Genomic DNA, 27,964 nt, shown 5'->3' with positions numbered 1-27,964 from the left:
AGGGGGGTTCAAACTCTAGACTTCTTTATTAAATTATTATTATTATTATTATTATTATTATTATTATTATTATTATTATTATTATGTAAAGGGACCACTGATCGTTATGTCCAGTTGCAGACGACTCTGTGGTTGCGGCACTCATCTCGTTTATTGGCTGAGGGAGCCGGCGTACAGCTTCATGGTCATGTGGGCAGCATGACTAAGCCGCTTCTGGCAAACCAGAGCAGCGCACGGAAAGACCGTTTACCTTCCCGCTGGAGTGGTACCTATTTATCTACTTGCACTTTGTGCTTTTGAACTGCAAGGTTAACAGGAACAGGGACCCAGCAGCGGGAGCTCACCCCATCGCGGGGATTCAAACTGCCAACCTTCTGATCGGCAAGCCTAGGCTCTGTGGTTTAGACCACAGCGCCACCCACATCCCTATTATTATTATTATTATTATTAATAATAATAATAATAATAATAATTCAACTTATAAAGCACCCTATACCTGGAGGTCTGAGTGGTTCACAACAAGACTACAACATACAAAATCAAACCAAAAGCAATAACCCAATACAACCCCTTAAGCCACATTCTGAAAGGGTGTTGGATGTCAGTAAGATCAACCAAAGGCCTGGTTAAAAAGGAACGTTTTGGCGTGACGCCTAAAGCTGTATAATAAAGGTGCCAGGAGAGCATTCCACAGAGGGGGAGCCACTGCAGAGAAGGCCCTGTTCTCATGTTGCCACCCTCCGGACCTCTCGAGGAGGAGGCACACGAATGAGGGCCTTGGAAGATGATCTCAGGGTCCAGGTAGGTTCATATGGGAAAAGGTCCTTGAGGTATTGCGGTCCTGAGCCATTTAAGGCTTTATAGGTGAAAACCAGCACTTTGAATTGGGCCCCGAAACTGACTGGTCTCCAGTGCAGTTGGACCAGGATCAGTGTAATATGCTCAAACCGCCTTGCTCTGGTGAGCAACCTGGCCACTGAATACTGCACTAGCTGAAGTTTCCGAACCGTCTTCAGAGCAACCTTATGTATAACACATTGAACCTTGAAGTTACCAGTGCAGGCAACAGTAGTTAGGCTATTCTTGTCCAGATAGGGGCATAGCTGGGCCACCAGCTGAAGCTGATAAAAGGCACACAGGGCCACCTGAGCCTCGAGCAACAGCCAAGGATCCAGGAGGATCCCCAAGCTATGAACCTGCTCCTTCTATCAAACTCTCAGGACTCTGTGCCCAGGACACCCCCTCTCACCAGCCCTGCTTTTCAGCTTCAAATGCTTCTTCTTGGCTGAAGTGTGTTCTTGACTTCAATAATGCCTCTGGCCTGCCTGCGTAGAAAAATGTGTCTGGATCATACAATCATAAAATTGGAAGGGACAAACCCCCTGCAATGCAGGAATCCTCCACCCGATATGGGGCTCGAACCCACAACCCCGAGATTAAGAATCTCACGCTCTACTGACTGAGCGGTCCATTTCAGGATGTACTTCCATAAACCTCCAAATTTTGCAAGGCTGGGATGCAAGCCTGCTCCACAATCCTAAGTGTCGCATCCTTTGCCCCTCCCCCTTTTGCCTAAAGCCCCGCCCACCACAGGCATGCAGTCCATGAGGGAAATGGCTCATTTCCAGAGACCCAGTGTGGTGTAGTGGTTAAGAGCGGTAGTCTTGTAATCTGGTGAACCGGGTTCACGTCCCCGCTCCTCCACATGCTGCTGCTGGGTGACCTTGGGCTAGTCACACTTCTTTGAAGTCTCTTAGCCCCACTCACCTCACAGAGTGTTTGTTGTGTTGGAGGAAGGGAAAGGAAAATGTTAGCCGCTTTGAGACTCCTTAAGGGGAGTGAAAGGCAGGATATCAAATCCAAACTCTTCTTCCTGCCTCAGAGAAAAACATGGGGCATGAAGGAACGGCAGAGAAAAGGGGCGCAAGGAAACGCGAAATGCAGAGAAATGACACGGCCTCTTTCAAAACAACACTTTTGTTTTACTTTACTAAACATACAAAATTTAGTACAAACCGAGGTGAATTCTATACAAAGCACCGGCAGGCGATTAGGAACAACCTCCCACAGATAACATTAACATGGCACCACCGAGCAGGTTACACACGCATGCGCTACTAGAAGGCCACAGCTCCCAATGGGTCTAAGGAGATGGGATAGATTCTTTTATTTTTGCCCTTTCAGTAAGTGCATCTCCCCCACCTCAGCCATTGCCTCATGCAGCAGGGGAGTTCGGGGGCGAGTTTGAGACAGCTAGCATCTCAGCAAAAATAGAAAAGTAAGAGGAAAGCAGGCAACATGGGGTTCTTTCCTGCCCTCCCACCCAGATGACAGTTAGTAGGGATTGTGGACATGTAAGTGTCTGAGAGAAAGCATTTTTTGAAGGCAGGAACCCATCGCATGGGGTAAATGGTCACACAACGTGCGCCACTAGGTGCCTTCGTTGCCTGTTTTCCACCACTAGGTGGGGCAAGTGAGAGAGCACAGCAGGAGCGATTCCCAAAACCCTTGCGCTGAGAAAGCCAACGCTGCTTGCGCTCTCTCTCTCTCCCTCTCTAGGCAATTTTGGACTGCTGCTGCCGTCCGGAGTTGGACAACGGTACATAAACCAAACACTTCTGAGGTTATGTCAGGATACTCAAGCTTTCTTAGAATATGAAATTTCTCCGCCCCTGCAAAAAAATAAAAGGCCAATTCACAAACGGCAAAAACAGAGTTTGTGAATATCATGAGATTGCAGAAATGGTTGTGGCCAAGGGATATGAACAGCTTAAAATACAGGCCTGCTCTGGGTCTGATGGAAGATGCTGGGCTGTTTTCAGCCTCCCCTCCCTGCCACAAAAGTGCTAAAAAGGTCTTCCTTTAGAAGGACAACCTATCGTTTCCTTGTTCTAGTGATCTGATTCTCCCCCAGCATCAGGGAGGATGCAGTGGGGCTGGCAGATCATGCTCAAGCCACAACTGGCCCCCCTTCTTTCTAGATCCCATCTGATGTGGCTGGAGGTCTTAGCCCTATCCCCACTTCCCAAACTCAGTATACTGTCCTGATTTAGGACTGCCTCGAGTTGCTGTCTTTGCAACATGCCAGGAGCATCACATGGCTGCCCACGACGGGCCCAGACTCCCCTGATGTGCACACCCTGATCGTGCTCTCCTATTGGTGAGCAGACATGGCCACAGCCCTCTCCCATAGCCAATGACCATTCAAGTGGATATCGGTACAGAACGGCGCCCCCTTAAAGAGAAAGGGGCAATGGGAACACATATCCCAATTCCCCTCCAAACCTGGCTGTCTTCTTGATTTAGGTGAGGTTAAAAGTGGCATCTGCCAAAGGGAAATATAACCGTATTCCCTCCAGCTTTATAAACCAAGTAGCCTTGACTGACCAGATCAGCAATACCATCTCTGGCAGGGAGAAAAACAGTCTCCACATTTAACCACCGGCCTGAGAGAGAGTGCAGGTATAAGCGAATGTTACCCCAGTGTGACATCAGTGGTTGCAACAGAAAATATTTTTTAAAAAGAAAGTAAAAGCTTTCCAGCATGCAAATATTGTGGATGGCGTTGCAAAAACAAAATGGATGGGAAGAACCAAAAGCCAAGGGGGTCGGAAAGGTGGGTGAGGTAGCAGAGGAGGACAGTCCTGTTGCAGCACAGAAAGAGGAATGTCTTGGAGGAGGGAGGCAGGATAAAGCACACCAGGAGGCACATGAAATTAGGGGAAAATAAAATGATTGGAGCTTTGATTAACCCAAAGCAGGCGGCCTGCAACCTTTAAGTTAGAATGAAGATTCAGGGACAAATCTGGGAAGGGGGGAAGGTATCCTCCAAGACCAGCTTGCGGCCATCTTGAGGAGCTGGCGTCCCCGCTTCTCGGGGCGCACGAGCGATGTCTTGCGTGTGCATTGTGTGTCTTGTGTGCGTCGCACCAGCTCTTCTGGGTCACGGGCGGTCAGTCAACAGAGTCGCAGATCTCTGCCACAGCAGCGTTGAAGGCATGGGGTTGGTCGGCATAGACGTGGTGGGAGGCACCCGGAATAGCCTGAGGGCAAGGGGGAGAATCAGAAGGGGAGACATAAATACGCCCCAGCCTCAGGCAGCCACCCGTCAACAAAGCGTGCCCCTCAAAGTCCAGAGGTACAAGTTGCGTACAGACGCAGACTCGCCATGGACAAATCTAACAATATTTGGAATTCATTTTTTATAAATACAGTGGTGTCCCGCAAGACGAATGCCTCGCAAGACGAAAAACCCGCTAGACGAAAGGGTTTTCCGTCTTGGAGATGCTTCGCAAAACAAATTTCCTATGGGCTTGCTTCGCAAGATGAAAATGTCTTGCGAGTTCCTGCGGGGTTTTTCCGCTTTCCCCCCTTTTTCTAAGCCGCTAAGCCGCTTATCCGCTAAGCTGTTAAGCCGCTAAAAGCCGCTAAACCGCTAATAGCGCTAATCCGCCAATGGGCTTGCTTCGCAAGACAAAAAAACCGCTAGGCGAAGAGACTCGCGGAACGGATTCTTTTCGTCTTGCGAGGCACCACTGTACTGTCTTAGGTTAAGGGGTGGTTAACTACAATAATGGGACGCAGGTGGCGCTGTGGGTTAAAGCCTCAGCGCCTAGGGCTTGCCGATCGAAAGGTCGGCGGTTCGAATCCCTGCGGCGGGGTGCGCTCCCGCTGCTCGGTCCCAGCGCCTGCCAACCTAGCAGTTCGAAAGCACCTCCGGGTGCAAGTAGATAAATAGGGACCGCTTACCAGCGGGAAGGTAAACGGCGTTTCCGTGTGCGGCTCTGGCTCGCCAGAGCAGCGATGTCACGCTGGCCACGTGACCCGGAAGTGTCTCCGGACAGCGCTGGCCCCTGGCCTCTTAAGTGAGATGGGCGCACAACCCCAGAGTCTGTCAAGACTGGCCCGTACGGGCAGGGGTACCTTTACCTTTTTAACTACAATAATAAACTTTCTTATTTTTATTTTTTGGTTCTGTTTTTTGTTTTCTACATGGGTGCTTTTTCTTTTTCTTCTTTGTGTATTATCTTACACTGTGCACTTATAATTACAGTCGTACTTTGGTTCTTGAACGTAGTCTGTTCAACTTCCGAAACATTCAAAAACCAAGGTGCAGCTTCCAATTGGCTGCAAGAGCTTCCTGCACTCAAAAAGAAGCTGCATCAGACATTCGGCTTCTGAAAAACGTTTGAAAACCGGAAAACTAAGTTCCAGGTTTTGGGCATTCAGGAGCCAAAACATATGAATACCAAGGCGTTCAAGAACCAAGGTATGACTGTATGTACAGTGGTGCCCCGCAAGACGAATGCCTTGCAAGTCGGAAAACCCGCTAGACGAAAGGGTTTTCCGTTTTGGAGGCGCTTCGCAAAACGAATTTCCCTATGGGCTTGCTTTGCAAGACGAAAATGTCTTGCGAGTTCCTGCGGGTTTCCCCCCCTTTCTCTAAGCTGCTAAGCCGCTTATCAGCTGATCCGCTAAGCTGCTAAACCGCTAATAGCGCTAATCCGTCAATGGGCTTGCTTCGCAAGACGAAAAGACCGCTAGACGAAGAGACTCGCGGAACGGATTAATTTCGTCCTGCGAGGCACCACTGTACTTCTTCTTTTCAATAAAGAATATGAAATTTAAAAAAAGATCCAAAAGAACCAACCTCCCCGTGAATAAGGGGCCTTCAAGAACAAAGTGTCTCTTTGAGAGCAATAAAGCTTGAAGTCTGGGCTAACCATTTGCACCTGAGTCAGAGCCTTCAGGCTACATGAGCACTCAAACCCAGAGGGTTTATTGCTTAACACCACAGCTCCTTAGCTGTGTGTAACTGGCTTCCTGTTCCGATTCCTACTCTTGTGCTACTGACCCCTGTGAATACCTCTGCACTTCTGAATCCTGACTGCCTTTGGCCTTCTCTGCTGTGTGTGACGTTGGTCTTCCCTTATGATGCTGCTATTGGTCCACTCATGGACTGCCTCACTGTGCATGAGTCGAGCTTAGGGCCCTGCATATCTGACTGATATGAAACAGGACAGCTTCCCCGCACCCCCCAACCAACCCTGACACACCAAAGTGCTCTACTGAGATGCCTCGAGCAAAACCATTTTGGAGTTACACATCAGAAGTGCTTCTAGCTGACTTTTTGACCGCAAGGTCTTCAGGGCAGCTGAAGAAGTTAAAACATCATTATGTCATTGAATGGGGAGAAATCACTATGAAGAAGGATTCCAGTGCCTAATTGTGGGTGGGCAGGAGGCCCAGAGCCAGGATACCACTGATTCATTCTCCTATGCACATATGTTGAAAACTGGAATTCTAAGTCTATGCTCAGACCTCTTTAGCTCCTGACTGTCACTAGAATTTGGCCACGTTTTCCCCCTAAGTCATGGGGATGGGGAAATCTGAATTGCATAAATGCTGAGGATTTTAGGCTAGAGGATTCTCCACTTAGGCACCCATTCCCACACTGGAACATCCAATGCAACGACAACTACGATCATGCTCTGCTCCCCATCTCTATGTGCCAAAGTTCCTACCATGTCGCAGACGTAGCTCCCCGGCCGCAGGATCTTGACCTTCTCCCCGGTGCTGGTATCAATCCAGGAATTGGCACCGTAGATGAGAGTGATCGGCAAGTCGCGACGCACCAGGTGGATGCGTTCCAACATGGGCCGCCGGGCCCAACCAAACGCCTCCGACATGGCCTTGAACCCGGCCTCGCCACTGCAATGGGGGAGCGCATGGATGGAAACGCAGTAGAGTTAATGGAGACAGGAACATGGACCGGAGCATATTCCCCACAGCAGCTGGTATTCTGAGGCATTCTGCCTCTGACAGAGGATGTGAAACAGTGGAGGTTCTCACCTGGGTGTCTGGGCATTGCAGTGGTAGATGTACTCTGAGATGGTATCATCATCAAAGAAATCAGCAAACTTCTGCTTGAAGTCTGGACGGAAGCGCTGCACTAGCCCAGGCCCTGGAGGAAAGGGTGGATGAAGTCAGTAGGTTCTCATCAAACTTTTCCCTGAGCTTCCAATAAAAAATAAAAACATAGCGATGAATGAATTTCTCTTTTCAAGTTGGGTAGCAGCCTTCCTCTTTGCCAAGGGTCCACAGGCAGGACTGCAGATCTCAAAATGTCATTGTTTACATCTCCAAAAGACCTGCCATCCCAAGTGACTTCCTGTGAGAACCACTTCCTCTCTGCGTTTATCTCCAAACACAGCTCTGCCCATTTTACAGATGGAAGTGCTAAGGGAGGTGGGTGATGCTTCATTTGAGGTCACCCCACAAGCGTGTGAGATATGGGTTTAGGTGTCCTGGATTCAAGTCCTAGGGCAAATGTTTTGGTCATCCATGCAATCTCAACCTACCCATATGCACTTGGGATTATGCCCCCCCCCCAATATCTATGGGACTGGTCTTCTGGGATTGTTTGCTTTAAAAAGCAAGGGGGGGAGGAGGGGGGGGGAAATAAGTAAAGGAAGGTTTGCATGGAAAGTGAAAAGAGCTTTTCTCCCACTTGTTTAAATATTAGATATTAGGGTCACCCAATTTGGGAATATTCAGGAAGAGAGGTAGAAACAGCTCAGAACAAGAGAGTCTTGTGGCATCTTAAAGATCAATAAATGTGCTATGGCTTAAGCTTTTGTGATGGATAATCCACTTCATCAGATGCATGAAGTATTCCAGGAAGGGAATTCACTTTTTTTAAATACCAGAAAACAGAATTCTTTGAGCATAGATCCTTAAGTAGCCAAAATGCATGCTAGCAACAGGCTTGGGGAAACCCAAAGATTTACAGAAGTATAAAAAAATGTTTTAAGGAAAAATAGAAATAATCAAAGGCAGAGTAAAATAGCCCAATGAGGACTGAGAATGTACGGTGGCAATAGAATGCTAACTAGTTGGGGTGGGGGTGGGGATCCAGAAAACCAGGGAGAATGGAATGCAATGGAGTATCATGAAAGTGGGTATGGCTGGCTTTCACCCTTGACAGAAGTATTTCACATATAACATTTCTGTTGCATGTACCACTTGCCGCAGCAACTTTCAACAACAGGGATAAGAAGCTCGACCACTTCTACTACGAACAAGTGACAATTCCGGCACATCCCGCTGCTTATTCTCCCAGCACTCTCCATTTAATCTTCTTGCCAATTTCACTCACCCCAGGGCCCAGCAGCTCGAAGCACAGCCAGAGGGTTGGACCGTCCCAGCACCGTCGCCACAGCCTTGACCCAGGTTGGAGGGGCGCGGATCTGAGCCGGGTCAGACGGACGCATGGGGAAGCCCCAGGGGTCCACAAGGATCAGATGTTTCACCCTGGGTCAGGAAAGGCATGAAAAACCGCCTAAGGCTGCAATCCTACACCACTGAAGTCAGTGGGATTTACTTCAGGGTACATGTGCACAGAGGCCAGTCACAAACAGTGTTCAAAATCCCCATTGTTTAATCTAGGCACATTTTGCACCTGGGAATTCCATTAGCACAAGCAGTTTCTGGGCTCTGGGTGCTGTACTGTGCCTAAGATTTCAGACTAAAACTGCAGTGAGAAATGAAAGGAGGACCTTTTTCTGCTTCCCCACTTTCAGCTACTCTCTGAAGACTGGAGAAGAGACCCTCTTAAGATTATTAGAGGACTGGGCAGGAGAAGGAATAGACCATGCCAAAAATGAGCATAAATTTTTAGCTGCAGTTCATTCGTTTTCAGCTTTGTATTCTTATTTTAAAGAGCACCTGGACATTCCATTGTTGTGCCCATAACCCAGGTTTATGGCGTCATTTAGCTCCTAGTTTTCATATCTCAGTTTCTAACACTGGTCACAAATCCAGATGACTGCTAAAGAAAATAATAATTCCCCACCCTAAAAACTCTGCATGTTGGAAAAGTAGCATGCTAGGAAGATCTTCTCTCTGATATGCTAGCTTACTATATACGAGGATCATTCATTTATGATACTTAGTTGAGTATCTGATTTCCCACACCTAAATTCTCAAGTGGTACAAACCAGCAAAGGCTATACCAGCCAATGTTTATCCTAAGAGCCTACTTAGGTACCCAATTAAGTACCTCCAGGGAGGCCAGCTTCTTAATAACATCTATATGCTTGACTTAGATGGGAAGGGCAGAAAGACAGACATTACTGGCAGGTCTATTCCACTAGAAATTATGACAATACTACAGACTCTCTGCTGTCCTAGCCTTAGGATCTTTCTGGAACTTCTGTAAGACCTACCTGTCCAGTTCCCATCATCCCTGCCTAAAGCCGCAAAACGTACCTCTCTGGATACTGCAAGCTGTAGGAGGCTGCCAGGAAGCCACCAAGACTATGGCCGAGCAAGATCATGCTGGGGATGCCCATCTCCCGACGCCAGGCCTCAATGGAGTTCACAAACTCCTCTTCGGCCCCCTGGGCATCCCGGGGAAAGGGGGGCCGGGAACTGCGGCCGAACCCCAGGAGGTCGAAGGCGTGGAGAGGGCGACGTTGGCTCAGCGAGTCTAGGTTGAGGATCCAGAGTCCGATGCCCCCACCAAAGCCATGCACCATCACCAGGGGGGTGCGCCCCTTGCCCCGTTCCGGAGACAGTGATACGGTCCAGATCTTGGCATGGTTTGGGAGGGAGACGTATCGGGCCACAAATCGGTTCTGGAGGCCTGAAGATGGGAGAGAGAAAGGGGAAGGTGAGCATCTATTACCCAGGATCCCAAAAACCCAGTACATATCATGGGGCCCAGGTTCTGTCAGATGTTGCGAGGCACACTAGCACTAATGGCTGCAGAAAGGGATTTGATGGGAGGAAAGATGTACCCCGGATATAGGGGAAACTGTGGGTTCCAACTATCATCAGTCCCACCCAGCATGGCCAATCATCCAGAAAGATGGCTGTTGTCTTCAGGTCCCTCCTTACAAATCTCGTCTATCTAAAAGATCTACCTTAAAGATTTAGTCAACTCATCAGTTAGGCTTCTGACCGATTAGCAAGGTGCCCATGGCAATTTTCAAATACCAGTTCAGATCACAATCACACAGCAGAGATCCGTTTTAGAAGAGGCATTCCTCTTTCTCTCACCCCACTCCGTTAAATTCTTCTTCTACCCAAGAAGCTTAGACAAAAGAAAGCTTTTCTTCCTCCAAAAAGCATTTGTCTGTGTGCTGTGCAAATGCATGCATGTATAAACTGATTGATCCATTAAAACTCACCTGATTAAGCAATCAAGATTTCTTTAAGTAGGCGGTGGCTCATTACGAACAGTAAGATCTAGGGGGGAAATCTTCATATTCAGGATCACAATACTACCAGGTATTATACGCTGTACGTTGACAGAGAGGGTTCTCTTGACAGCCACGCTCAGAAGTGTGGGGAATGGCTCTCTCTGCAGTAACCCATAAGCTGAGGAACTCCTGCCCCACAGAGGTGCATCTGGGATCTTCATTACACAGCTTCCAATGTATGCTTAAGTCACACCTCTTTATCTGACAGTTAGGCAATTGTTAAGAGACCCAACTCTTTTACTCTGGTAAATCTATACTGAGTTGTTTTTGCTTGGAAGTGTTTTCACCCGCTTTTAAAATTGGCTCAGAACTGTTTTATATGTTTGTTCTATTATGCAACTGCTAATACAACTCATGAGCAAGTACACGAGGAGCATTGTGGGAAATAAAAATGGCACCTTAGGCCCAACCACCTGGCTTTGCTCAAGAGTGCTGGGCCAGGGGAAAACAAATACCAGGGAAGCCCTGGGCAGGCAACCACAGTGAGCCTTGGGGTGCCAGGTGTAGACACCCTAAAACTGATGCTCAAGGTAAGAAACAAAACCCTTCCACTTCTTGGTGGATCTTAATTAAACCACAGAAACTTCACCCGCTAATTGTTATTTGCCAACTAAGATTATTATGGAGCCATGGCAATTTTTTCCTGGCAACTTCTCTGGAAGGTTTCTCTCTCTCTCTGTCTTGGCTTAAATTTGAGGCCATTCAATGAAGCTGAATGTTGGAGGACTGTGGACAAACAAAAGGAAGCACTTCTTACAGCACATCATTAAACCATGGAAATCGTTGCCAACCAGAGGTGGCGATGGCTGCCAACTTAGGACAGCTTCAAAAGAGGATCAGACAAAATTCCTAGCAGGCAAGGTTATCAATGGCTATCAACCCTGATGACTCTGTTCTCCCTACACTGTCAGAGGGGAGTGTGCTGTTGTGCTCAGGTTCTGCTTGCGGGGCTTCCCATAGGACTCTGGTTGGCTGCTGTGAGAACAGGATGCTCGACCAAATGGGTCTTTGGACAGATCTTATAGGATATCGGTTAGCGTCTCTATTTTGGACAAAGGAGAAAGAGGATGCTCCTCAAGCCCTCCTTTACTTACACTGCAGGATCCGAGCTTCCACGTTCTTGAGGTGGGACATGGAGGTGGGACGCCAGGCAGGCAGCCAGCCCCCTAGCCAGCCTTGGGTCCTGTGGAAGGGATATAGTTTTGTTGAGACATGGGTGGGCAGAGGCAGGCAGAAAGGGAGAGCAATGGGGTTGGGAGAAGAAAGGAAAAGGAAGACGTCGAAGGGGGTCAGTGATAAACAGCTGCTTCCCATAGCAAGCTTTTGCAACTCTGTGATCTTTGGAGGAGAATGTGACTTGATAAGAGCAGGAAAAAGCCCTTGAATAACTAGGGTCTCTATTGCACAAAGAGAAGGGATTTGTTCAAATTTTCCCAAAAAGCACCCAGAGGAAATGCTACCATGTTTCTAGGCGTCACTCCTGATGGGCCACCTTGTTTTTCTCAGCAAAATGCAAAGCTTTCACTTCCCGAAAGCGAGAGCTGATGCAATGCAAATAACTCCACACACAAATATTGAACATGAACAGAAAGGGCTGCCACATGGAAGTTTCAAAGCAAAGGTTAGATAGCCTGCTGTCCTGGATGCTTTAGTTGAGATTCCTGCATTGCAGGGGGTCGGACTAGATGACCCTTGGGGTCTCTTTCCAACTCTACAATTCTGTGATTCCACAAGGCTGCCACCCTACATTATGAACCTAGGTCCCATTAAGGGCAAAGTGAGTTAATACCTAAGTAAATACGCTTAATAATGGGCTGGGAAATCCCTAAGTAAAATCAGCCCTGAACTCACTTAGTGGCCCAAAGGCAATACCTTTTCCCTTAGCCTCCCTTTCTCACTACAAGGGTGATAATACAGGTTCTGCAGGATACTGAAACACCTATCCTTGAAATCGCTGAAAACCTGCCAATATCCTCGCAGTGCTTTTCAGTTTTGAAGCATACACAGTTTTCACGACAGCCTGAAGACTAGCCACTTGCATCTTTTTGTTTCACTTAGGGAACGGCAGCCCATGGTCCTAGCCTGACACTCTAGAATAAAAACACTATTAGATAATACCAGCCAAGCTTGTGGGACTGTTGTAAGGAATAATGTGTACACCATCATCAAATTTTGGGGAAAGGTCTTTAACTCAGTGGTAGAGAATCTGCTTTGCATGCAGAAGATCCCAGGGAGAGAGCCTTGCCTGGAATCCTGGAAAGTAGCTGCTGGTCAGTGTAGACAATATAGTCGTACCTCGGAAGTCGAACGGAATCTGTTCCGGAAGTCTGTTCAAAACATCTGGAAACCAAGGCATGGCTTTCGACTGGTGTCGGACGTTCGGGTTCCACAGAACGTTCGCAAACCGGAACACTCACTTCCAGGTTTGTGGCATTCGGAAGTTTGACTTGCAAGGTGTTTGACTTCTGAGGTATGACTGTACTGCACTAGATGGACTGACTCAGCATGAGGCAGCTTCCTCTATTCCAACATGCAATGAAGCTTCCAATATGTTGTATAAACGCTGAACTTTATCCTTATGGTGGTATCAGAGTCCGTTCCATGATCCTGTGTGTGACAGGATCCCCTATAACCAGAGTCATGTGATCAGATAGGCAGTTTTCAGTGCCTGCCTGCCCCCCCTCTCTTAACAGTTTGCAGTGGACAGAGGGGGGTGGGAGAGATTAAACTACTGTACTCGCATTTAAGTTTCTGCCATTTCATCTCCTGCCCCCTGGATTTCCACATAAACCCCACTATCAAAATTCTAGTTATGGGAGCTCAGTTTGCAAAGAAGCAGTGGAGAGGTAAGGGTTCTTCCTTTCCAAACTTCAGCCAAGGAAGTTGATAACAACACTGTAACTAACATATAGCACACATCAGCACATTTAGAGTCATCACAAGCACTGGGTCAGTCGCCAAAGAGCACCACTCACACCCCCTGCAGAGTCTTTGTGGGAATGGAAAATGGTTACATTGAAAAGACATTGGCTGCTTTCCTGGTCCTGGGTGGAGGGGAAGCTTGGGAGAACAAGGCTCTACTGTTATGATGCAATGATAAGGACAGCTAGACAAATTGCCTAGTCACTCTCCTTTTCTGCTGAATCACTTCCAACTCACAACCACCTGGTGCCTTGAATTAGAGACAGCACAGACCTACACACAGAGACACACTCTGGAAGGGTTTAATTGCAAGGCCAAGTAAAACTAGTAGCCATTCCAAAGCCTTTCCCTAACACCAGGCAAGTCTGCTTCCTTCCAATAGCACCACAGCTAATAATTATATCTGGGCACAATGGATATTTCTTCAGCGTCTGGAGTTCAGAGGTGTTTGCTTCTCTTGTTGCCTGGGCAACTGCTCCCCTTCAAAATCAGTTCAAGAACCCAGTGCCTAACCCCAGACTATGTAAAGCCACGTTAAGATGCAAGAAACTCTGAACACATGCAGAGGATTTTTTTCCCTTCACCACTGAATAGCCCCACCCCACCTAGTTAGGATTGGAAGAGAGATTTGTTTTCATACCAACTTTGAATTCCAGCACCTCTCATTTAGATCTTAATCATCACCGCCTCTGGAATTATGAATAACAGTCTGTCTCTTGCCAAGACCTTGAAACTCTGCCTAAAATGCTGCAAGCCTCGTTACTTAGTTCTATGAGGGATGTTATGCTTAACTAGCAGAGAGGGCACTGTATTCATGCTCACATGCAGTCTGGACTTCACACATGCCAGCTAGAAACTCTAGTGCAGAAAACAGTTCATGGGGCCTGGAGTAGATTTATATTCTGCCTTTCAATTCATATGAATGTAAGATCAGGCCAATGCCCCATCTAGTCCAGCATCCTGGGTCTCATGCTGGCCAAGCAGATGCTTGTAGGAAACCCACAAGCAGGGCCCAAGAGCAAGAGGACTCTCCCCTCTTTTGTTTTACAGCAACTGGCATTCAGAAGCATTTCTGTGGAAGCAGAGCAAAGCTATTATGGTTAGTAGCGTTTGATAGCCCTCTCCTCCACAAATTTGTCTAATGCTCTTTAAAAGCCGTTTAAGTTGGTGGTCATCTCTGCCTCCTGTGGAAGCGAGTTTCATAGCTTAATTATGATTTGGTGGGAAAGTTAATTTATGAACTCCTGGAAATTAATCCCCCTCCTTCTTTTCACACACTTCCCCTTGGCTTGCAGGCTATAATTTCATCTCACAGGCCTGATTCCCTCAGTATCTTCCCCTGTTAAATCCTTCCTCCCTTGCCATTGGGAGGGTCTTTTGCCTGACCACCACACCTAGCTTCTCCTGAGCACCCATTTGCCTTAGGAGGAAAGGCAGGTTTAGCCTTAAGCCTTATACAGATTCTGGTCTGCCTTTTCTTCCTTATTCCCCTGCCAGCTTCTTTGCAAACCCAGCCTGCCTCATCCCTTTCTAAGGACGGTATCTTGGTGACAGATCATAACACCTTCCACCTCAGCAGAATCCAGAGCAACGCTTCCATCAGCAGGTCTCTTTAACTCCTTCCAAGTGCTGAGCCAAAAGAGTGCTTAGCCAACAACACACACAACAAAACACATCGGACCCGAAACCACCTGTAGGAGCGAGTGAAATGCACAACTCCGTACACTGTAGGGCCTACATTAACAACCACCCCGTTTCAAACCTTAAACCCCTCTCCCCTTCCCTCCAGAACCAGGATCTGTATTAAAGCAGCAAAATTAAATTAATCTATGACTGATTGGCTCCGCGACCCGGAAATATCCCACAGTGAACTCACGACTGCTCAAGGTCTTCCTCCATTACTTCCCAAGAAGGAAAACATCACAACAGCTGGTGAGGAAAGGCGTGCGTAAGGAAGGGGTGGAACTAGAACTTGGGGGCGTGGTTCATATTTTATGAATGGCTTGGGGTTGGCGGGGAGGTGTGGGTGAGGCCAGTTGTATAAGCTTCCTGCTGGGTTATATAAGGGGGGCGGGAGGGATTCTCCAAAAGAGAGCGCAGCAGCCCTCCCTGGACTCCCTCCGCTTGCCGGGTAGATTGGACTGAAAGAGAGAACAAGAGGGCGGGCTCTTTCCCCCCCTGATGTGGGCGGAGGCATCATAAAGAGGGGAGGAGTCTAGCGGGGGTGATTGATGGCTGCGGGGAGGAGGGGCAGGATTAGAAAAAGGGGGAAATAATGGGGAGTTTTTTCTGTGCAATAGCGAAAAGAGAACTTGCAAGTGTTGGGAGGGGAAAGCGTTCGTAGTGTGGGTCCCAGTTAGGAGGAAAAAGGACAGTCTTCGATCCTGCACCCGCGGACTAGTTTTCGGTGTCAACGCTAATGCTTTCTTGCATGCATTCGTTTATTGAAATCACTTTTTTTCTTTCATCCCTTATGATGCGACATTGTCAAATTATTGTATTCTGCATTTATTAAATGTCCACTATTCTTTCCCCGCTCATAATTAAAAATGGTCCTCAGGGTTGTTGGCCAGGAGAGTTTCTGAACACAAGCAGAGGGGCATTGCCTCCTTTTATTTTAGGGGCTGCTACTTCCATCCACCACGAATTCTAAGGTAATTTTGAAATGGCTGCATAGGGCACTTGTAATTGTATTGGGTAACCTTTGCTGTTAGTAGCATGGGGCGTTTGAGGGTATAATTATGGTGTGGAAAGCCGCATGCTATAGAATGGTAAGCTATAATGGTGTGCAAAGCGCCTTTCTTTCAAGCTGCAGCTTGCAAAGCCAAGACTGTTTCCTTTCGTTACCGTGAGGCTGGAAGCAGGGAGTTCCGATTGCGCATGCGCAATGACATGCCATGTAACCTATATGACTCTCTCGTAACTGCCAGTTGAACAAACGCATGCGCATTGAATTATCTCCTTAAATCGGATGCCTGCAGCGCGAATTAATAGACCCTTAATAGCATACTACTGCTGCTAGTTTTGCTCTTTTTATTTTTTCATTTTAATTTCTCCCTTGAACCAGAAGCTTATCTGTAAGGATGAGTGTACTACACATGCGCAATAGACAGCCCCTACCAGGAAAAAGTCCGTGATAGTTTCCAATCCGATTGTGCGCCTGCGCTGCCCTCTTGCAGCCGCTCATGCGCAACGCATGCGCACGAATCAGCCCATTCTAGAATTGCCCTTTCAGCAACCGAAATGCACAACACGCATGCGTAGTAGGGACTATACCGTCTCTGCGCATGCGCCTTGCCCCACACTGACACGGGAAGCGTTTACCCGCTTCCGGCCACCTCATTTTTATTTTTTCTTTAATTCAAGTTGTGTGAAACCCTCTCCGTCGCAATGTCAGGCGCAGCTTCTGGGTCGTCCGGGGCCGGAGCGAGCTCGGTGGGCTCGGTAGTGCGGCGTTTCCTAGCCGAGTATAGCAGCGGAACGCCGAGCCGCCTGAAGGTGCTGGACGCCTACCTGCTCTACGTCATGCTCACGGGAGCGCTGCAGTTCGGCTACTGCCTCGGCGTCGGCACCTTCCCTTTCAACTCCTTCCTGTCGGGCTTCATCTCCGCCGTGGGGAGCTTCATCCTGGGCGGTGAGGACGCTCCTTGACTTGGCAGCTTCGAACGCGAAGCCGTTGCTTTTTAAATTTAAAGGGACGTGTGCAACGGTCGCCGGGTCAGCCTACCAACGGTCTTTCCGTGAGGGAGGGGGGATGTTCACATGGCAACGTCGCGGGGGTTCCATGTGGTGACGTAGAAACTTAGCCTTTAGGGATGGTGGGGGGGCGCGAAGGTTCTGAGTCGTCGTGGCAACGGCGCTGTTCAGCTAATGGAGACAAGGAACAGGGCGGGGTTATGACGATTGCCATGGCAACTGCGGAGTGTGCGTGGGAGGGGAGGGGGGGCCATGCTAGTGACTCCCACCTATGCTCTCCTCTGGGTCTTTCTTCAAGCAGGACTACAACTCCCATCAGCCCCTGCCAATATAAGCAATTACTTTAGGGACTCGTGCAGCATCTGCAGGAGTAATAATAACAATTTATTATTTATACCCTGCCCATCCGGCTGTGTTTCCCCAGCCACTCTGGGCGGCTTCCAACAAAATATTAAAATACAGTAATGCATCAAACATTAAAATCTTCCCTAAACAGGGCTGCCTTCAGATGTCTTCTGAAAGTCTGGTAGTTGTTGTTCTCTTTGACATCTGGTGGGAGGGCGTTCCACAGGGAGGGTGCCACTACCGAGAAGGCCCTCTGCCTGTTTCCCTGTAACTTGGCTTCTCGCGGCAAGGGAACCAGCAGAAGGCCCTCAGAGCTGGACCTCAGTGTCCAGGCAGAACGATGGCGGTGGAGATGCTCCTTCAGGTATACTGAACCGAGGCCATTTAGGGCTTTAAAGGTCAGCACCAACACTTTGAATTGTGCTCGGAAACGTACTGGGAGCCAATCTAGGTCTTTCAAGACTGGTGTTATATGGATGTCGGCGGCTGCTCCCAGTCACCAGTCTGGCTGCCGCATTCTGAATTAGTTGCAGTTTCCGGGTCACCTTCAAAGGTAGCCCCACATAGAGCGCATTGCAGTAGTCCAAGCGGGAGATAACCACAGCATGCACCACTCTGGAAAGGCAGTCCGTGGGCAGATAGGGTCTCAGCCAGTGTACCAGATGGAGCTGGTAAGCAGCTGCCCTGGACACAGAACTGACCTGCGCCTCCATGGACAGCTGTGAGTCCAAAATGACTCCCGGGCTACGCACCTGGTCCTTCAGGGGCACAGTTACCCCATTCAGGACCAGGGAGTCCTCCACACCCGCCCGCCTCCTGTCTCCCCAAAACAGTACTTATGTCTTGTCAGGATTCAACATCAATCTGTTAGCCGCCATCCATCCTCCAACTGCCTCCAGACACTCACACAGGACCTTAACCGCCTTCACTGGTTCTGATTTGAAAGAGAGGTAGTCCCCATCCCTCCTGTTAAGCGTCTCATCCAGATTAGTGAGCCGCCCTATTTGGAGCCTCTTACCCCATGGTCATGGTTGTGACTCAGCCCCAGGACTAACGTTGGGGGTCAGCACACCTGCCAGTGGGCCCAGAAGGGCTCATTCCCATGCCCACCAAGGCACCTACCTGGCCTTGCTGTAGAGTGGGTGCTGGGCACATGGTGTGAATGCTACTACCCGTCACTTGCCTCCCCTGGATGTATTTCTGATGGTGATGGAAGCATCGGCATTGTGCAGGAGGAAGCTGCCATCTTAGATATCCAAAAATGCAATACCTGGGCATCGGAGAGCACTGATGTGCTTTACAAGGTACAGGTCCTGCCTGCCTGCCAAGAAAACATCAGAGCCCCGAGGGTGGAGGGGAGTGATGTGTGATGACCGTTCCTACTATAAAAGCAGGTCTGGGAGATTTATTTTCTAAACTCAAAAGGGCAAAGGTTCTTGCCAGAATAGATAACAGATGGCAAGGATCCATAGACTCACTCTGTGGTTCTTAAATTGAAGTATGAGGTTATGGTCATTCTTTAAAGCTTGATCCGCTGTTTAGTGTGATGTGCTGCATTTTCTGCCAGCAATCCATTACAGTTTGGTTTTTCTTCTCTCTCCCTCTCAAGTTTGTTTAAGGATCCAGATCAACCCACAGAACAAAGGAGAATTTCAGGGGATCTCACCAGAGCGAGCCTTTGCTGACTTCCTTTTTGCCAGCACTATCCTGCATCTTGTAGTCATCAACTTTGTGGGCTGATACTGAAGACTCAGAGGTATGTATACCTGGTTGGGGTATATGATTTTAGAAGGGAAGACTTGGGAGTCAAAATATTGGCTGATGCCATCCTTACATTCATCTCTTATTTAGGTGGTAGATTTCCCAGGTAAGATTCAAGACTTAGCACTTAGAAATTGTGTACTAGTGTAGGCTAGAAAAAATGCTTAGAAGTGCCCTGAGCATTCTCTACTACTTTGGTATAGTTTTCATTCCTATCATGACTTCTTACAGCTGAACCTCATTATACAAATAAGGTCAGAGAGTCTCAATGACGGGTGGAGAAGAGGGTCTGCCTTAGTGGGGCCTGGGGTGAGATCCTCTCCTTCTGTATCTTTTCAGCTCGTGAACATCTTAGAGATTCCCCCGGAATATTGTCTTGAATTTGTCTTGAGTCAGTGAAGTCACAGCTTGATGGTGTTCTCAGTGTATAGCCTTTCACACTGAACCAATGTTAGAAGTCCATATTTGTGAAGGTACACACAGTATTTGTGTTACCAATAAATAAATAAATAAATAAATAAAGTGTGGACTTTGGGCATAACTTTAGTTTTATACTCTTAATTGTAAAGCCCTGTTCCTGTGCACTGACTGAAAAGGCGATAAGTCATTATGGATCTGAGCATTGGGTGGGCTTTTCACCAAAGAGAAGATTAACATGTGGCTGAGTTTAGTGGCTACCAATCATTTAAAATTCCAGTTTGACATTGAGACTGATAGTATTTGACTTGTATGTGTGTTTCATTTGCAACACAGTGTGTTTGGTATACAATATAAGTCCTCAATTTCTTGCAACCTCCACGATAAAAACTCTTCACTTTTTTCTTTCCTTCTTGTAGGTCCTGGATTTGTCTTGTTTGCTGAAAACCCAGCATTCCACTGAACAGGCATCACACCACACATCACAGACTCTGAATAAGTTCCGTGGTGGCAGTAGGGATGGGAATGTTCCCTGAAACATATGGCCATTGCATTCACTTGCTATGATTTTCAATAAACCTCTTTTCTTACATTTCATGTATCTTAACTCTCGGTGATAAGTGGAGAAGAGGGCCTGCCTTGATGAGCTTTGGGGTGATATCCTTCTCCTGTGTCTTTAAACTCATGAAGGCCATCTTGGAGAACCTATTGGAGTATTGTTCTTTTGGAAATCACTCCTTGTGATCTGTCCTGGGAATAACAAATAAATAGCCTATCCTAAAACTTCTGTGTTAACTAACCTCAGCAGGCTAAGTATTACCTTAATCCAGGACTCTGTTTCTGTCATTTGAGCCCTACTGATTTAAACAATTGCACTGTGGCAGTGTGTGGCATAGTTCACATGACACATTAAACCATAGCTTAAACCAAACTATCATTTAGTGCGAACATGTTCCTGACGTGCTGCTTCTCCACACCAGCTGCTTACAGCCTGTGGACTAAATGACAAGCCCGTGAGTAAGATGCAGTCCAGGAACCTTGCGAGTACAGGGTATCACCTGAACTCTGCTAAGCTGAAGTAACAATATAATGATTCCTTATAACTAGGATGATTGGAATGGAAAGATTTGTCTGGCAGGAGAGAGAGAGAGAAAGTGAAAATACAGAGCCAAATCCTCAAATCCAGTATAGGCCCAGATGATTAGAAACTTCTTACTCAACAGTTCTTGCAATATTTTTCTCTTTCACTATCTTTTGCTGCCATCTTGTGTATGATTCTGTGAAGTGCATCTTCAAACCTCATGTTAACCGGGAGGGTAGATTTAGAAGAAGTCCTTAAAGCGGTGCTTTTTTCTGGGGGGAATGCAGGGATACGCATACCCCTAAACATTTTGTGAATCTTTCTCCTTTTGTCCATTTAATGTATTTATTTTTCCTGATTTGAACTATAAAATAGTGATTTTCTTGAGTCAAAATGAGAGTACCCCTAAACATTTTTTTTTAAAAAAGCATTGCCTTAAAGTATATTGAGATCTGTAGGAAACAAAACAAATCTTCCACAGTTCAAGACAGCACAATTCCACCAATGCCCATAACTTTTCGCTTGCCCATGTTTGTTTAAGTCTGGATCCAGCAACCTTGAAAAACCTACCTTCCCAGACTAGAGTAAATGGGCATTTGCACAACTGTATTTAGATCAGTAATTCAGAATTCACAAAACACCCATCTGACTACATGCTACAGTCTCCATAGGAACATGACACCTTGGATATGCATGCAGAGGATGGCATATTAGAATTCACCCATCCCAACTGACACAAGCTTTTGGCTCTTATTTCCCATTTATATGCTAGATTTGTACAATTTTGTCATATGACTTCCTCCCTTGACTTAGTTGACTGGTTTGGGCCAGTTTATAGTTTGGAGTTGTGTGCTCAGTGATCTATGCTTGTAAAGGAAACCAATGATGTTTAGATGTGGGTTCTCCCTCTTGTGAGTGTCTGTGTGTAGGAACATACAAAAATTATCAGTCTGTTGCTCAAGACAGGCCACTAGCCATCTTAATTGCAGCTTTTCACCATCTTCACCAGAAGTCCCCAAAAGCTGCAATGGGGTCTTGCTGTTGTGGGAAGTGATACATAAATTCAGCATACTCAAAAGTGTAAGCAATTACAACTGAAATCTCAATAGCTGTTGGGTTCAATAGAATTCTTAGTAACTAGTGAGTATAGCTTGATGAGCCTACATAGTGCCTTACCAGTCCCAGGACCAGTAGATACTATGCAAAACAAATGTCAAAGAAGTGAAAATAGGGTACAAACTCTTATATCCCATCTATAAATGGTTACTGGTGTAGATGTCTCCCAACAGTATCTAGATGAACTAGTAGGTAGATAGGTCTGATAATAGCTTTTCATTATCCACTCCTCACCAGAGGTGGAATCTCTTCTGTACAAAGGTAGCATACTTATGAATACTCTAAAACCTGGGGGCAGATAGCAGGGAATCGCTTTTGGCTTTATTTCCCTGAAATGGGCTTCTGGGGGTCATTGGCTGACAACTTGGAAAAGAGAATCTGGGGACAGATAGAACCTCAGTCTGATCTCGATGAACACAGCTGTTGCCAATAGTTGGTGCCTTAGCCAATATCAGAACTGCAGGAAGGAAAACCCATGTTTCATAAACACTTCTGTTACTTTCCACTGTCTACCAAATAACACTTCCCACCATATGTAGCTGGGAAATCTGCACCTATTTCACTTGGGCTTTAGTGACTGCATGGACAGAACTGGATATTTGGTACATGGATAGAGAGGCAACCGAGTGACTATTAACAGCATCGCTAAAGAACCTGCACTGATAACTTGTTTAATACTGGGCTAGATTTAGGTTTCAAGGACCTGAACCGCTTGGACCTAGGTCACCTGGGAGGCAGCATAGATTGTCATGGAAATCAGAGGCCATCCTTGTGCCACAGCCTGCAGGTGTCCATCTAGCAACCACCACAAAGAGTGTCTTCTGTATTAATGCCCACACTCTGGAATGGCCCTCCCTCCTCCCCAAACCCCCACGGTCTGGCATGCACCAGCTGATATAATTTGAGTGCATACTTTAAAAAGAAAAATAATCCTGTTCACCATGTCCTGTTCCTTTGCTGGCTTTTGATGCTGGCTGCTTTTGCATTTTAAGTATTAAGAACATAAACATAGGAAAAGCCTGGATCGGGTCAACGTCCCATCTAGTTTAGCATCCCCTTCTCTCTGTGGCCAATCAGATGCTTGTGGGAATCCAGAAAGCAGGACCGGAGCACAAGAAGTACCCTCCTGCTCTTTATAGCAACTGGTATTCAGAAGCAATAGGCCCTCAGAATATAGCCATCGTGGCTGGTAGCCATTGATAGGTTCTCCATATATCTGTCCAGTCCTCTTAAAGCTGTCCAAGTTGATAGATATGGGAGCGACGAAAAAAGTATTTCTACCAGCTGGTCTGTTTAGGTTTGATTTCATTTTTGCATCTTGCCTATTAATCGCAGGACTCGGCAAACTTTTTCAGCAGGGGGCTGGTCCACTGCCCCTGAGACCTTGTGGGGGGGCCAGACTATATTTTTTTGGGGGGGAGGGAAGCAAATTCCTATTTCCCACAAATAACCCAGAGATGCATTTTAAATAAAAGCACACATTCTGCTCCTGTGAAAACACCAGGCAGGCCCCACAAATAACCCAGAGATGCATTTTAAATAAAAGCACACATTCTACTCGTAAAAACATGCTGATTCCTGGACTGTCCGCAGGCCGGATTTAGAAGGTAATTGGGCTGGATCCGGCCCCTGGGCCTTAGTTTGCCTACCCATGCGTGTGTTGCCTTGAAGTGGAGGCATGATAGGTAATATATAAGTGTTTTAATAAATAAAAGTATTCAGATTTGACTCTGACAGACTCTCTCCCGTTCAAAGAGAGTGTTGGAGGTCTTCAGTTGCCCCAGATTTCATTTCCAACCTGCCCACAACTAAAGCAGCCACAAAGTTATTCTTAGACCTTGCAGACTCCTTGAGTGGTGATATACTTAGCTTCTCTGCTTCTCAACCCCCCACCCCCCACTTTGCACCTGCAGCCTCCATCTTGACTCCACACAGCACCTTCCACCCTGCGCTTGCGGTCTAACGTTTTCTCCGCCTCCGCCCGCTCGAGCCATGCCACGTGCCATCTCTTTCAAGCTCCCCACCTCTCTGGAAAACAACCCTTGTTTTCGAGAGGAAGCGGTTTCTGTGGGGTGAGCTTCAAACGCTGACCCAGAAAAACCCACGCGCTTCTGACGTCATGGAAGTGAGCTGGTTGGCTTTGACCCATTTAGGGGGTTGACATAGTTTCCACTTCCTGCTGCCTTTCTCCCTTGTTGCCGTACCTAGCTTGGGGGTGGCGGGGAGAAGTTATTTTTGAGAATTAAAACGTAAATAGGGTCACTGGGTTAGGGGTTGAAGACACCTGTTTGGAGGAGGCTAAAAATAAGCTCACGAGGTCCAAGTTTCTAAAAGAAAGTGGGTCTTTGACCTAGGGTGACTGAACATCAAAGTCTTGCCTCCCCCCCCCCCCCCCCGTTGGCTGTGCACAAGTTATTCTCGGTCTTGCACCCTAGTGCTAACTGCAGTCACCCCCACAATAAGTCCACATCTGCTTTGTTGTTGTTTAGTTGTTTAGTCATGTCCGACTCTTCGTGACCCCCTGGACCAGAGCACGCCAGGCACTTCTGTCTTCCACTGCCTCCCGCAGTTTGGTTCAACTCACACTGGTAGCTTCGAGAACACTGTCCAACCATCTCTTCCTCTGTTGTCCCCTTTTCCTTGTGCCATCAATCTTTCCCAACATCAGGGTCTTTTCCAGGGAGTCTTCTCTTCTCATGAGGTGGCCAAAGTATTGGAGCCTCAGTTTCAGAAACTGTCTCTCCAGTGAGCACTCAGGGCTGATTTCCCTAAGAATGGATAGGTTTGATCTTCTTGCAGTCATAGTTCATTTTATTTGTGGATGATTCCGTGTGTAGAACATGTGACTATGAGTTAAGGGTATCTGCACCATACATTTAAAACACTTCTTTATCAATCATGGCTTCTCCCACTGCATCCCGGGTGTAGTTTGTTAGGGGTGCTGAGAATTGTTAGGAGACCCCTGTTCCCTTCATGGAATCAAAATCCCCAGAGTGCTTTAACAATCCCCTTTCCCGGAGAAATGGGAATTGTAGCTCTGAGGGAAATAAGGGTGCTGGGACTTGTTACATGACCCCCTAACAAACTACAGTTCCCAGGATGCCTTGAGTGAAGCCATGGCCATTAAAATGGTATAATAGTGCTTTAAAGAGCCAGTGTGCTGTGGTGCTTAGAGTGCTAGAATAGGACCTGGGAGACCCGGGTTCAAATCCTCTCTCGGTTGTGAAGCCTGCTGGACCAGGCAAACACTCTCTCAGCCTAACCTTCCTCACTGAGTTGTTGGCAGAGTAAAATGGGGAGAAGTCTATGAGCCTCCGTGAGCTCTCAGGAGGAGATATAAATGTAATAAATGACAGATAAATGTTTGGTGTGGATATGACCCAAGTCCCATTCATTGCACAACAGCCATGGGACTTAGGATAGGAGTGCCAACTTTAAGGTAAGCAGTGGAACAGATTCTAGAGTGGCTGGGGCACGAATAATACAATTGTTATTAATAATTATTATGGTTCTTCTGCCTCTTAACAGTTGGGCAAGAGGGAGCTTTGCCGTCTTCTCTTGGTCTTGCAACATTGCCATGCCAAGCAGCTCTGGCCAAAATCCCCTCCACTAAGAGTGTGGACCCCTGACCCCTGCTGAATCTGATCATTACTCATCTATGAGGGAGAGAACACTTCGCTGGTGGGATAGATGGTGATGTTATTTTTTAAAAATAAATCAAAGTATTAAGGTAAAGGTAAAGGTACCCCTGCCCGTACGGGCCAGTCTTGACAGACTCTGGGGTTGTGCGCCCATCTCACTCAAGAGGCCAGGGGCCAGCCCTGTCCGGAAACACTTCCGGGTCACGTGGCCAGCGTGACAAAGCTGCATCTGGCGAGCCAGAGCCGCACACGGAAACGCCGTTTACCTTCCCACTGGTAAGCGGTCCCTATTTATCTACTTGCACCCGGAGGTGCTTTTGAACTGCTAGGTTGGCAGGCGCTGGGACCGAGCAGCGGGAGCGCACCCCGCCGCAGGGATTCGAACCGCCGACCTTTCGATCGGCAAGTCCTAGGCGCTGAGGCTTTAACCCACAGCGCCACCTGCGTCCCTAATCAAAGTATTATCTGAGACAAATAGGGATCTTACATGGCTGCCAGCTGTGATGGTTTTCTCTGTCTCCACAGAGAGAGTAATGCTTCTTAATACTAGTCACTGTAAATCACAGGAGGAGAAAGGGCTCTCCTGCCCAGGTCAAGCTTGCCAGTTTCCCACTAGCCACAGTGAGAACAGGATGCTGGACTCGATGGGCCATTGGCCTGATTCAGCAGGCTCTACCGTTTGCACGTCTTCTGCAGACACTGAACCCAGAAGACATCTGGATTTTCACTCCTCTGCTGATGTGCATTGGGCAGTTGTGATGATAACTAATCAGATATGGAACCACAACCACAGAGTTGCAGGCCAGGGTGTAAAGAACTCAGGTCCAAAGGCCAAATGTGGACCTCTAGGTCTGTCTATCTGGCCCTCGGGACTCACCCAAAGATATTCTCCTTGACCAGCCCTGCTCCATAACCCTCCTTGGGTGTCTCTTGTCAGGCTGGAATGTGTGATAGAACTGCAAGAATGCTTCTTGCTGCCTGGATGAAAAACAAAGCTCATTGGTTCCCCCAAAGAACCTTGTACCCCTCGCAGGTATACAGTTCCCAGCCCATTCAACAAATTTGGGTGGGGGGCATGTGCTTTAAATGCAAGGTGACTGAAATTCATATCTGTTGCTCCACCCATTTTTGTCTCTGGCCCTGCCAATCACTGCCACGTGACCCATGGATGATTTCCCCCAAAGGAACGTAGCCTGAAAAAACTCAGTTTCATTTCCAAACTCCTCTAATTGTTAAGAAGCTGTTCCTAGTGTTCACCTGAAATCTACCCTTTAGTAACCTTAAGAGCACGAGATCCAAGGTCCTTTCACATGTTACACTGAACACACACAGGTACAAGCTATCTCTACGCATGTGCAAGCATTTGCCTGAAAGAGTGTACACATGTCATTTTGATGTGGGCTTAGGGCTGAAAACCTGACTTAATGCCCAGCCAGGCTTCAATTCCAATAACTCTCACTAAAGAAAAATATGTACTGCATTGCAGGCAGATAAAGGACTGAGAAGGCGATTTTAACCACTGGGAAAAAAATTGGAAAAATGATTTGAAGTTTACAGCATGTTATTCTTTGAAAATGTTTTACAGATGGTATTTAACTCCAACTAGGCTTGTATACGACTGAATCAGATAAGTGCCGGACATGCAATGAGGTTGAGGGAACGTTCTTTCACATGTGGTGGACTTGTAAAAGGGTAAAAGAATATTTGGAAATTATCCATAATGAACTGGGGGAAAAGTTTAAAAGTACTTTAAAAAAAAAAAAAGAGTCCTTTTTGTTGGGGATAATTCAGATGATATTTCCAGTTGTCAAAAAAAAAAAAAAAAAAGGTTATTTATGTATGCCACTACTGCGGCCTGTATTTTGTTAGTCCAAAAATGGAAAACTAGCGAGGTCCCAACTAAAGAAGAATGGCAATTTAAGTTGACAGAATATGCGCAGCTTGCAGATTTAACATTTAGAATAAGAGAACAAGAAGAACATACGTTTAAAGAGGATTGGAAAACATTTATTGAATATATGGGGGAAATTGTGTACACTTGAAAACATTGGCAGCAATAAGATAAATTCAACAGTGTAAATAAGTTTTGATGGATGTAATAATGGAATACTGAATGGTTTCATTTTTGTAAAATATGCAGGGATCTATGATATGTATAATGAACCATGGAAAGAGAAGAAGGGAAGTCATTGATATTTTAAGGATGATTAAATGAGTATTTTAAATTGTAAAACAGAAAATTTAATAAAAATTGTATGTAAAAATAAAGAAAAGGATTGAGAAGGCAAGAAACAACTAGCAAAATATGAGATCCAGTTTCCAAGGAGGGCAAACAGGATGTTGCAGACAGAGTTGAGGGATAATTGTATGATATATTTCAGCATCGTCTTAACTTCTGACCCTTCCAGTCTCTCTCATTTTTCCCTCTTGAGTACAAACGTGAACTCTCCTTAGAAGCTACTTCTGAATAAAAATTCAGAACAACACATTTGACGCCTATGTTACTGTCATTTCTGAATTTCTTATTTGTCTATCGTGTAGCAGCAAGAACTTTCTGACAGCAAGAGTTGTTTGACAGTAGAAAGGGCTCCCTCAGAAAGTGCTTTGCTCTCCTTCATTGGAGGTTTTAACGCATTCTACCGTTTCATTTTTGTGGATCAGTGGGGGTGGGGGGGGGGGAGAAAAACCACCACATATTCACAAAGCACCAAACATGCATA

General features: G+C 46.8%; 2 protein-coding genes across 3 annotated transcripts; one reads left to right on the top strand and one right to left on the bottom strand.

Moving 5' to 3' along the window:
* Positions 1-1,961: 1,961 nt before the first annotated feature.
* ABHD4 (abhydrolase domain containing 4, N-acyl phospholipase B) lies at positions 1,962-16,840 on the bottom strand. Of its 2 annotated transcripts, none has more exons than XM_079951610.1 (7): positions 16,701-16,840; positions 11,360-11,448; positions 9,271-9,646; positions 8,159-8,313; positions 6,853-6,964; positions 6,525-6,711; positions 1,962-4,043 (listed from the first exon to the last, which is right to left on the bottom strand). In XM_079951610.1, exons 2-7 carry the CDS (start codon positions 11,397-11,399, stop codon positions 3,954-3,956), a joined length of 960 nt encoding a protein of 319 aa, XP_079807736.1. In that variant the 5' UTR covers positions 11,400-11,448; positions 16,701-16,840; the 3' UTR covers positions 1,962-3,953. The 2 variants fall into 2 exon arrangements, with proteins under 2 accessions (XP_079807736.1, XP_079807735.1); XM_079951609.1 differs by lacking the exon at positions 16,701-16,840 and adding an exon at positions 15,064-15,344.
* Positions 16,489-19,998, top strand: DAD1 (defender against cell death 1). Its single transcript, XM_079951687.1, has 3 exons — positions 16,489-16,821; positions 18,838-18,984; positions 19,826-19,998. The coding sequence occupies exons 1-2, from the start codon at positions 16,578-16,580 to the stop codon at positions 18,966-18,968; spliced, it is 375 nt and encodes a 124-aa protein (XP_079807813.1). The 5' UTR covers positions 16,489-16,577; the 3' UTR covers positions 18,969-18,984; positions 19,826-19,998.
* The last annotated feature ends 7,966 nt before the right edge of the window (positions 19,999-27,964 follow it).

Source organism: Podarcis cretensis, assembly GCF_951804945.1.
Source record: "Podarcis cretensis genome assembly, chromosome: 13".
Classification (NCBI taxonomy): Eukaryota; Metazoa; Chordata; class Lepidosauria; order Squamata; family Lacertidae; genus Podarcis; species Podarcis cretensis.
The sequence above is the reverse complement of the archived record's forward strand: the minus strand, read 5'-3'. Positions and strand labels throughout refer to the sequence as shown.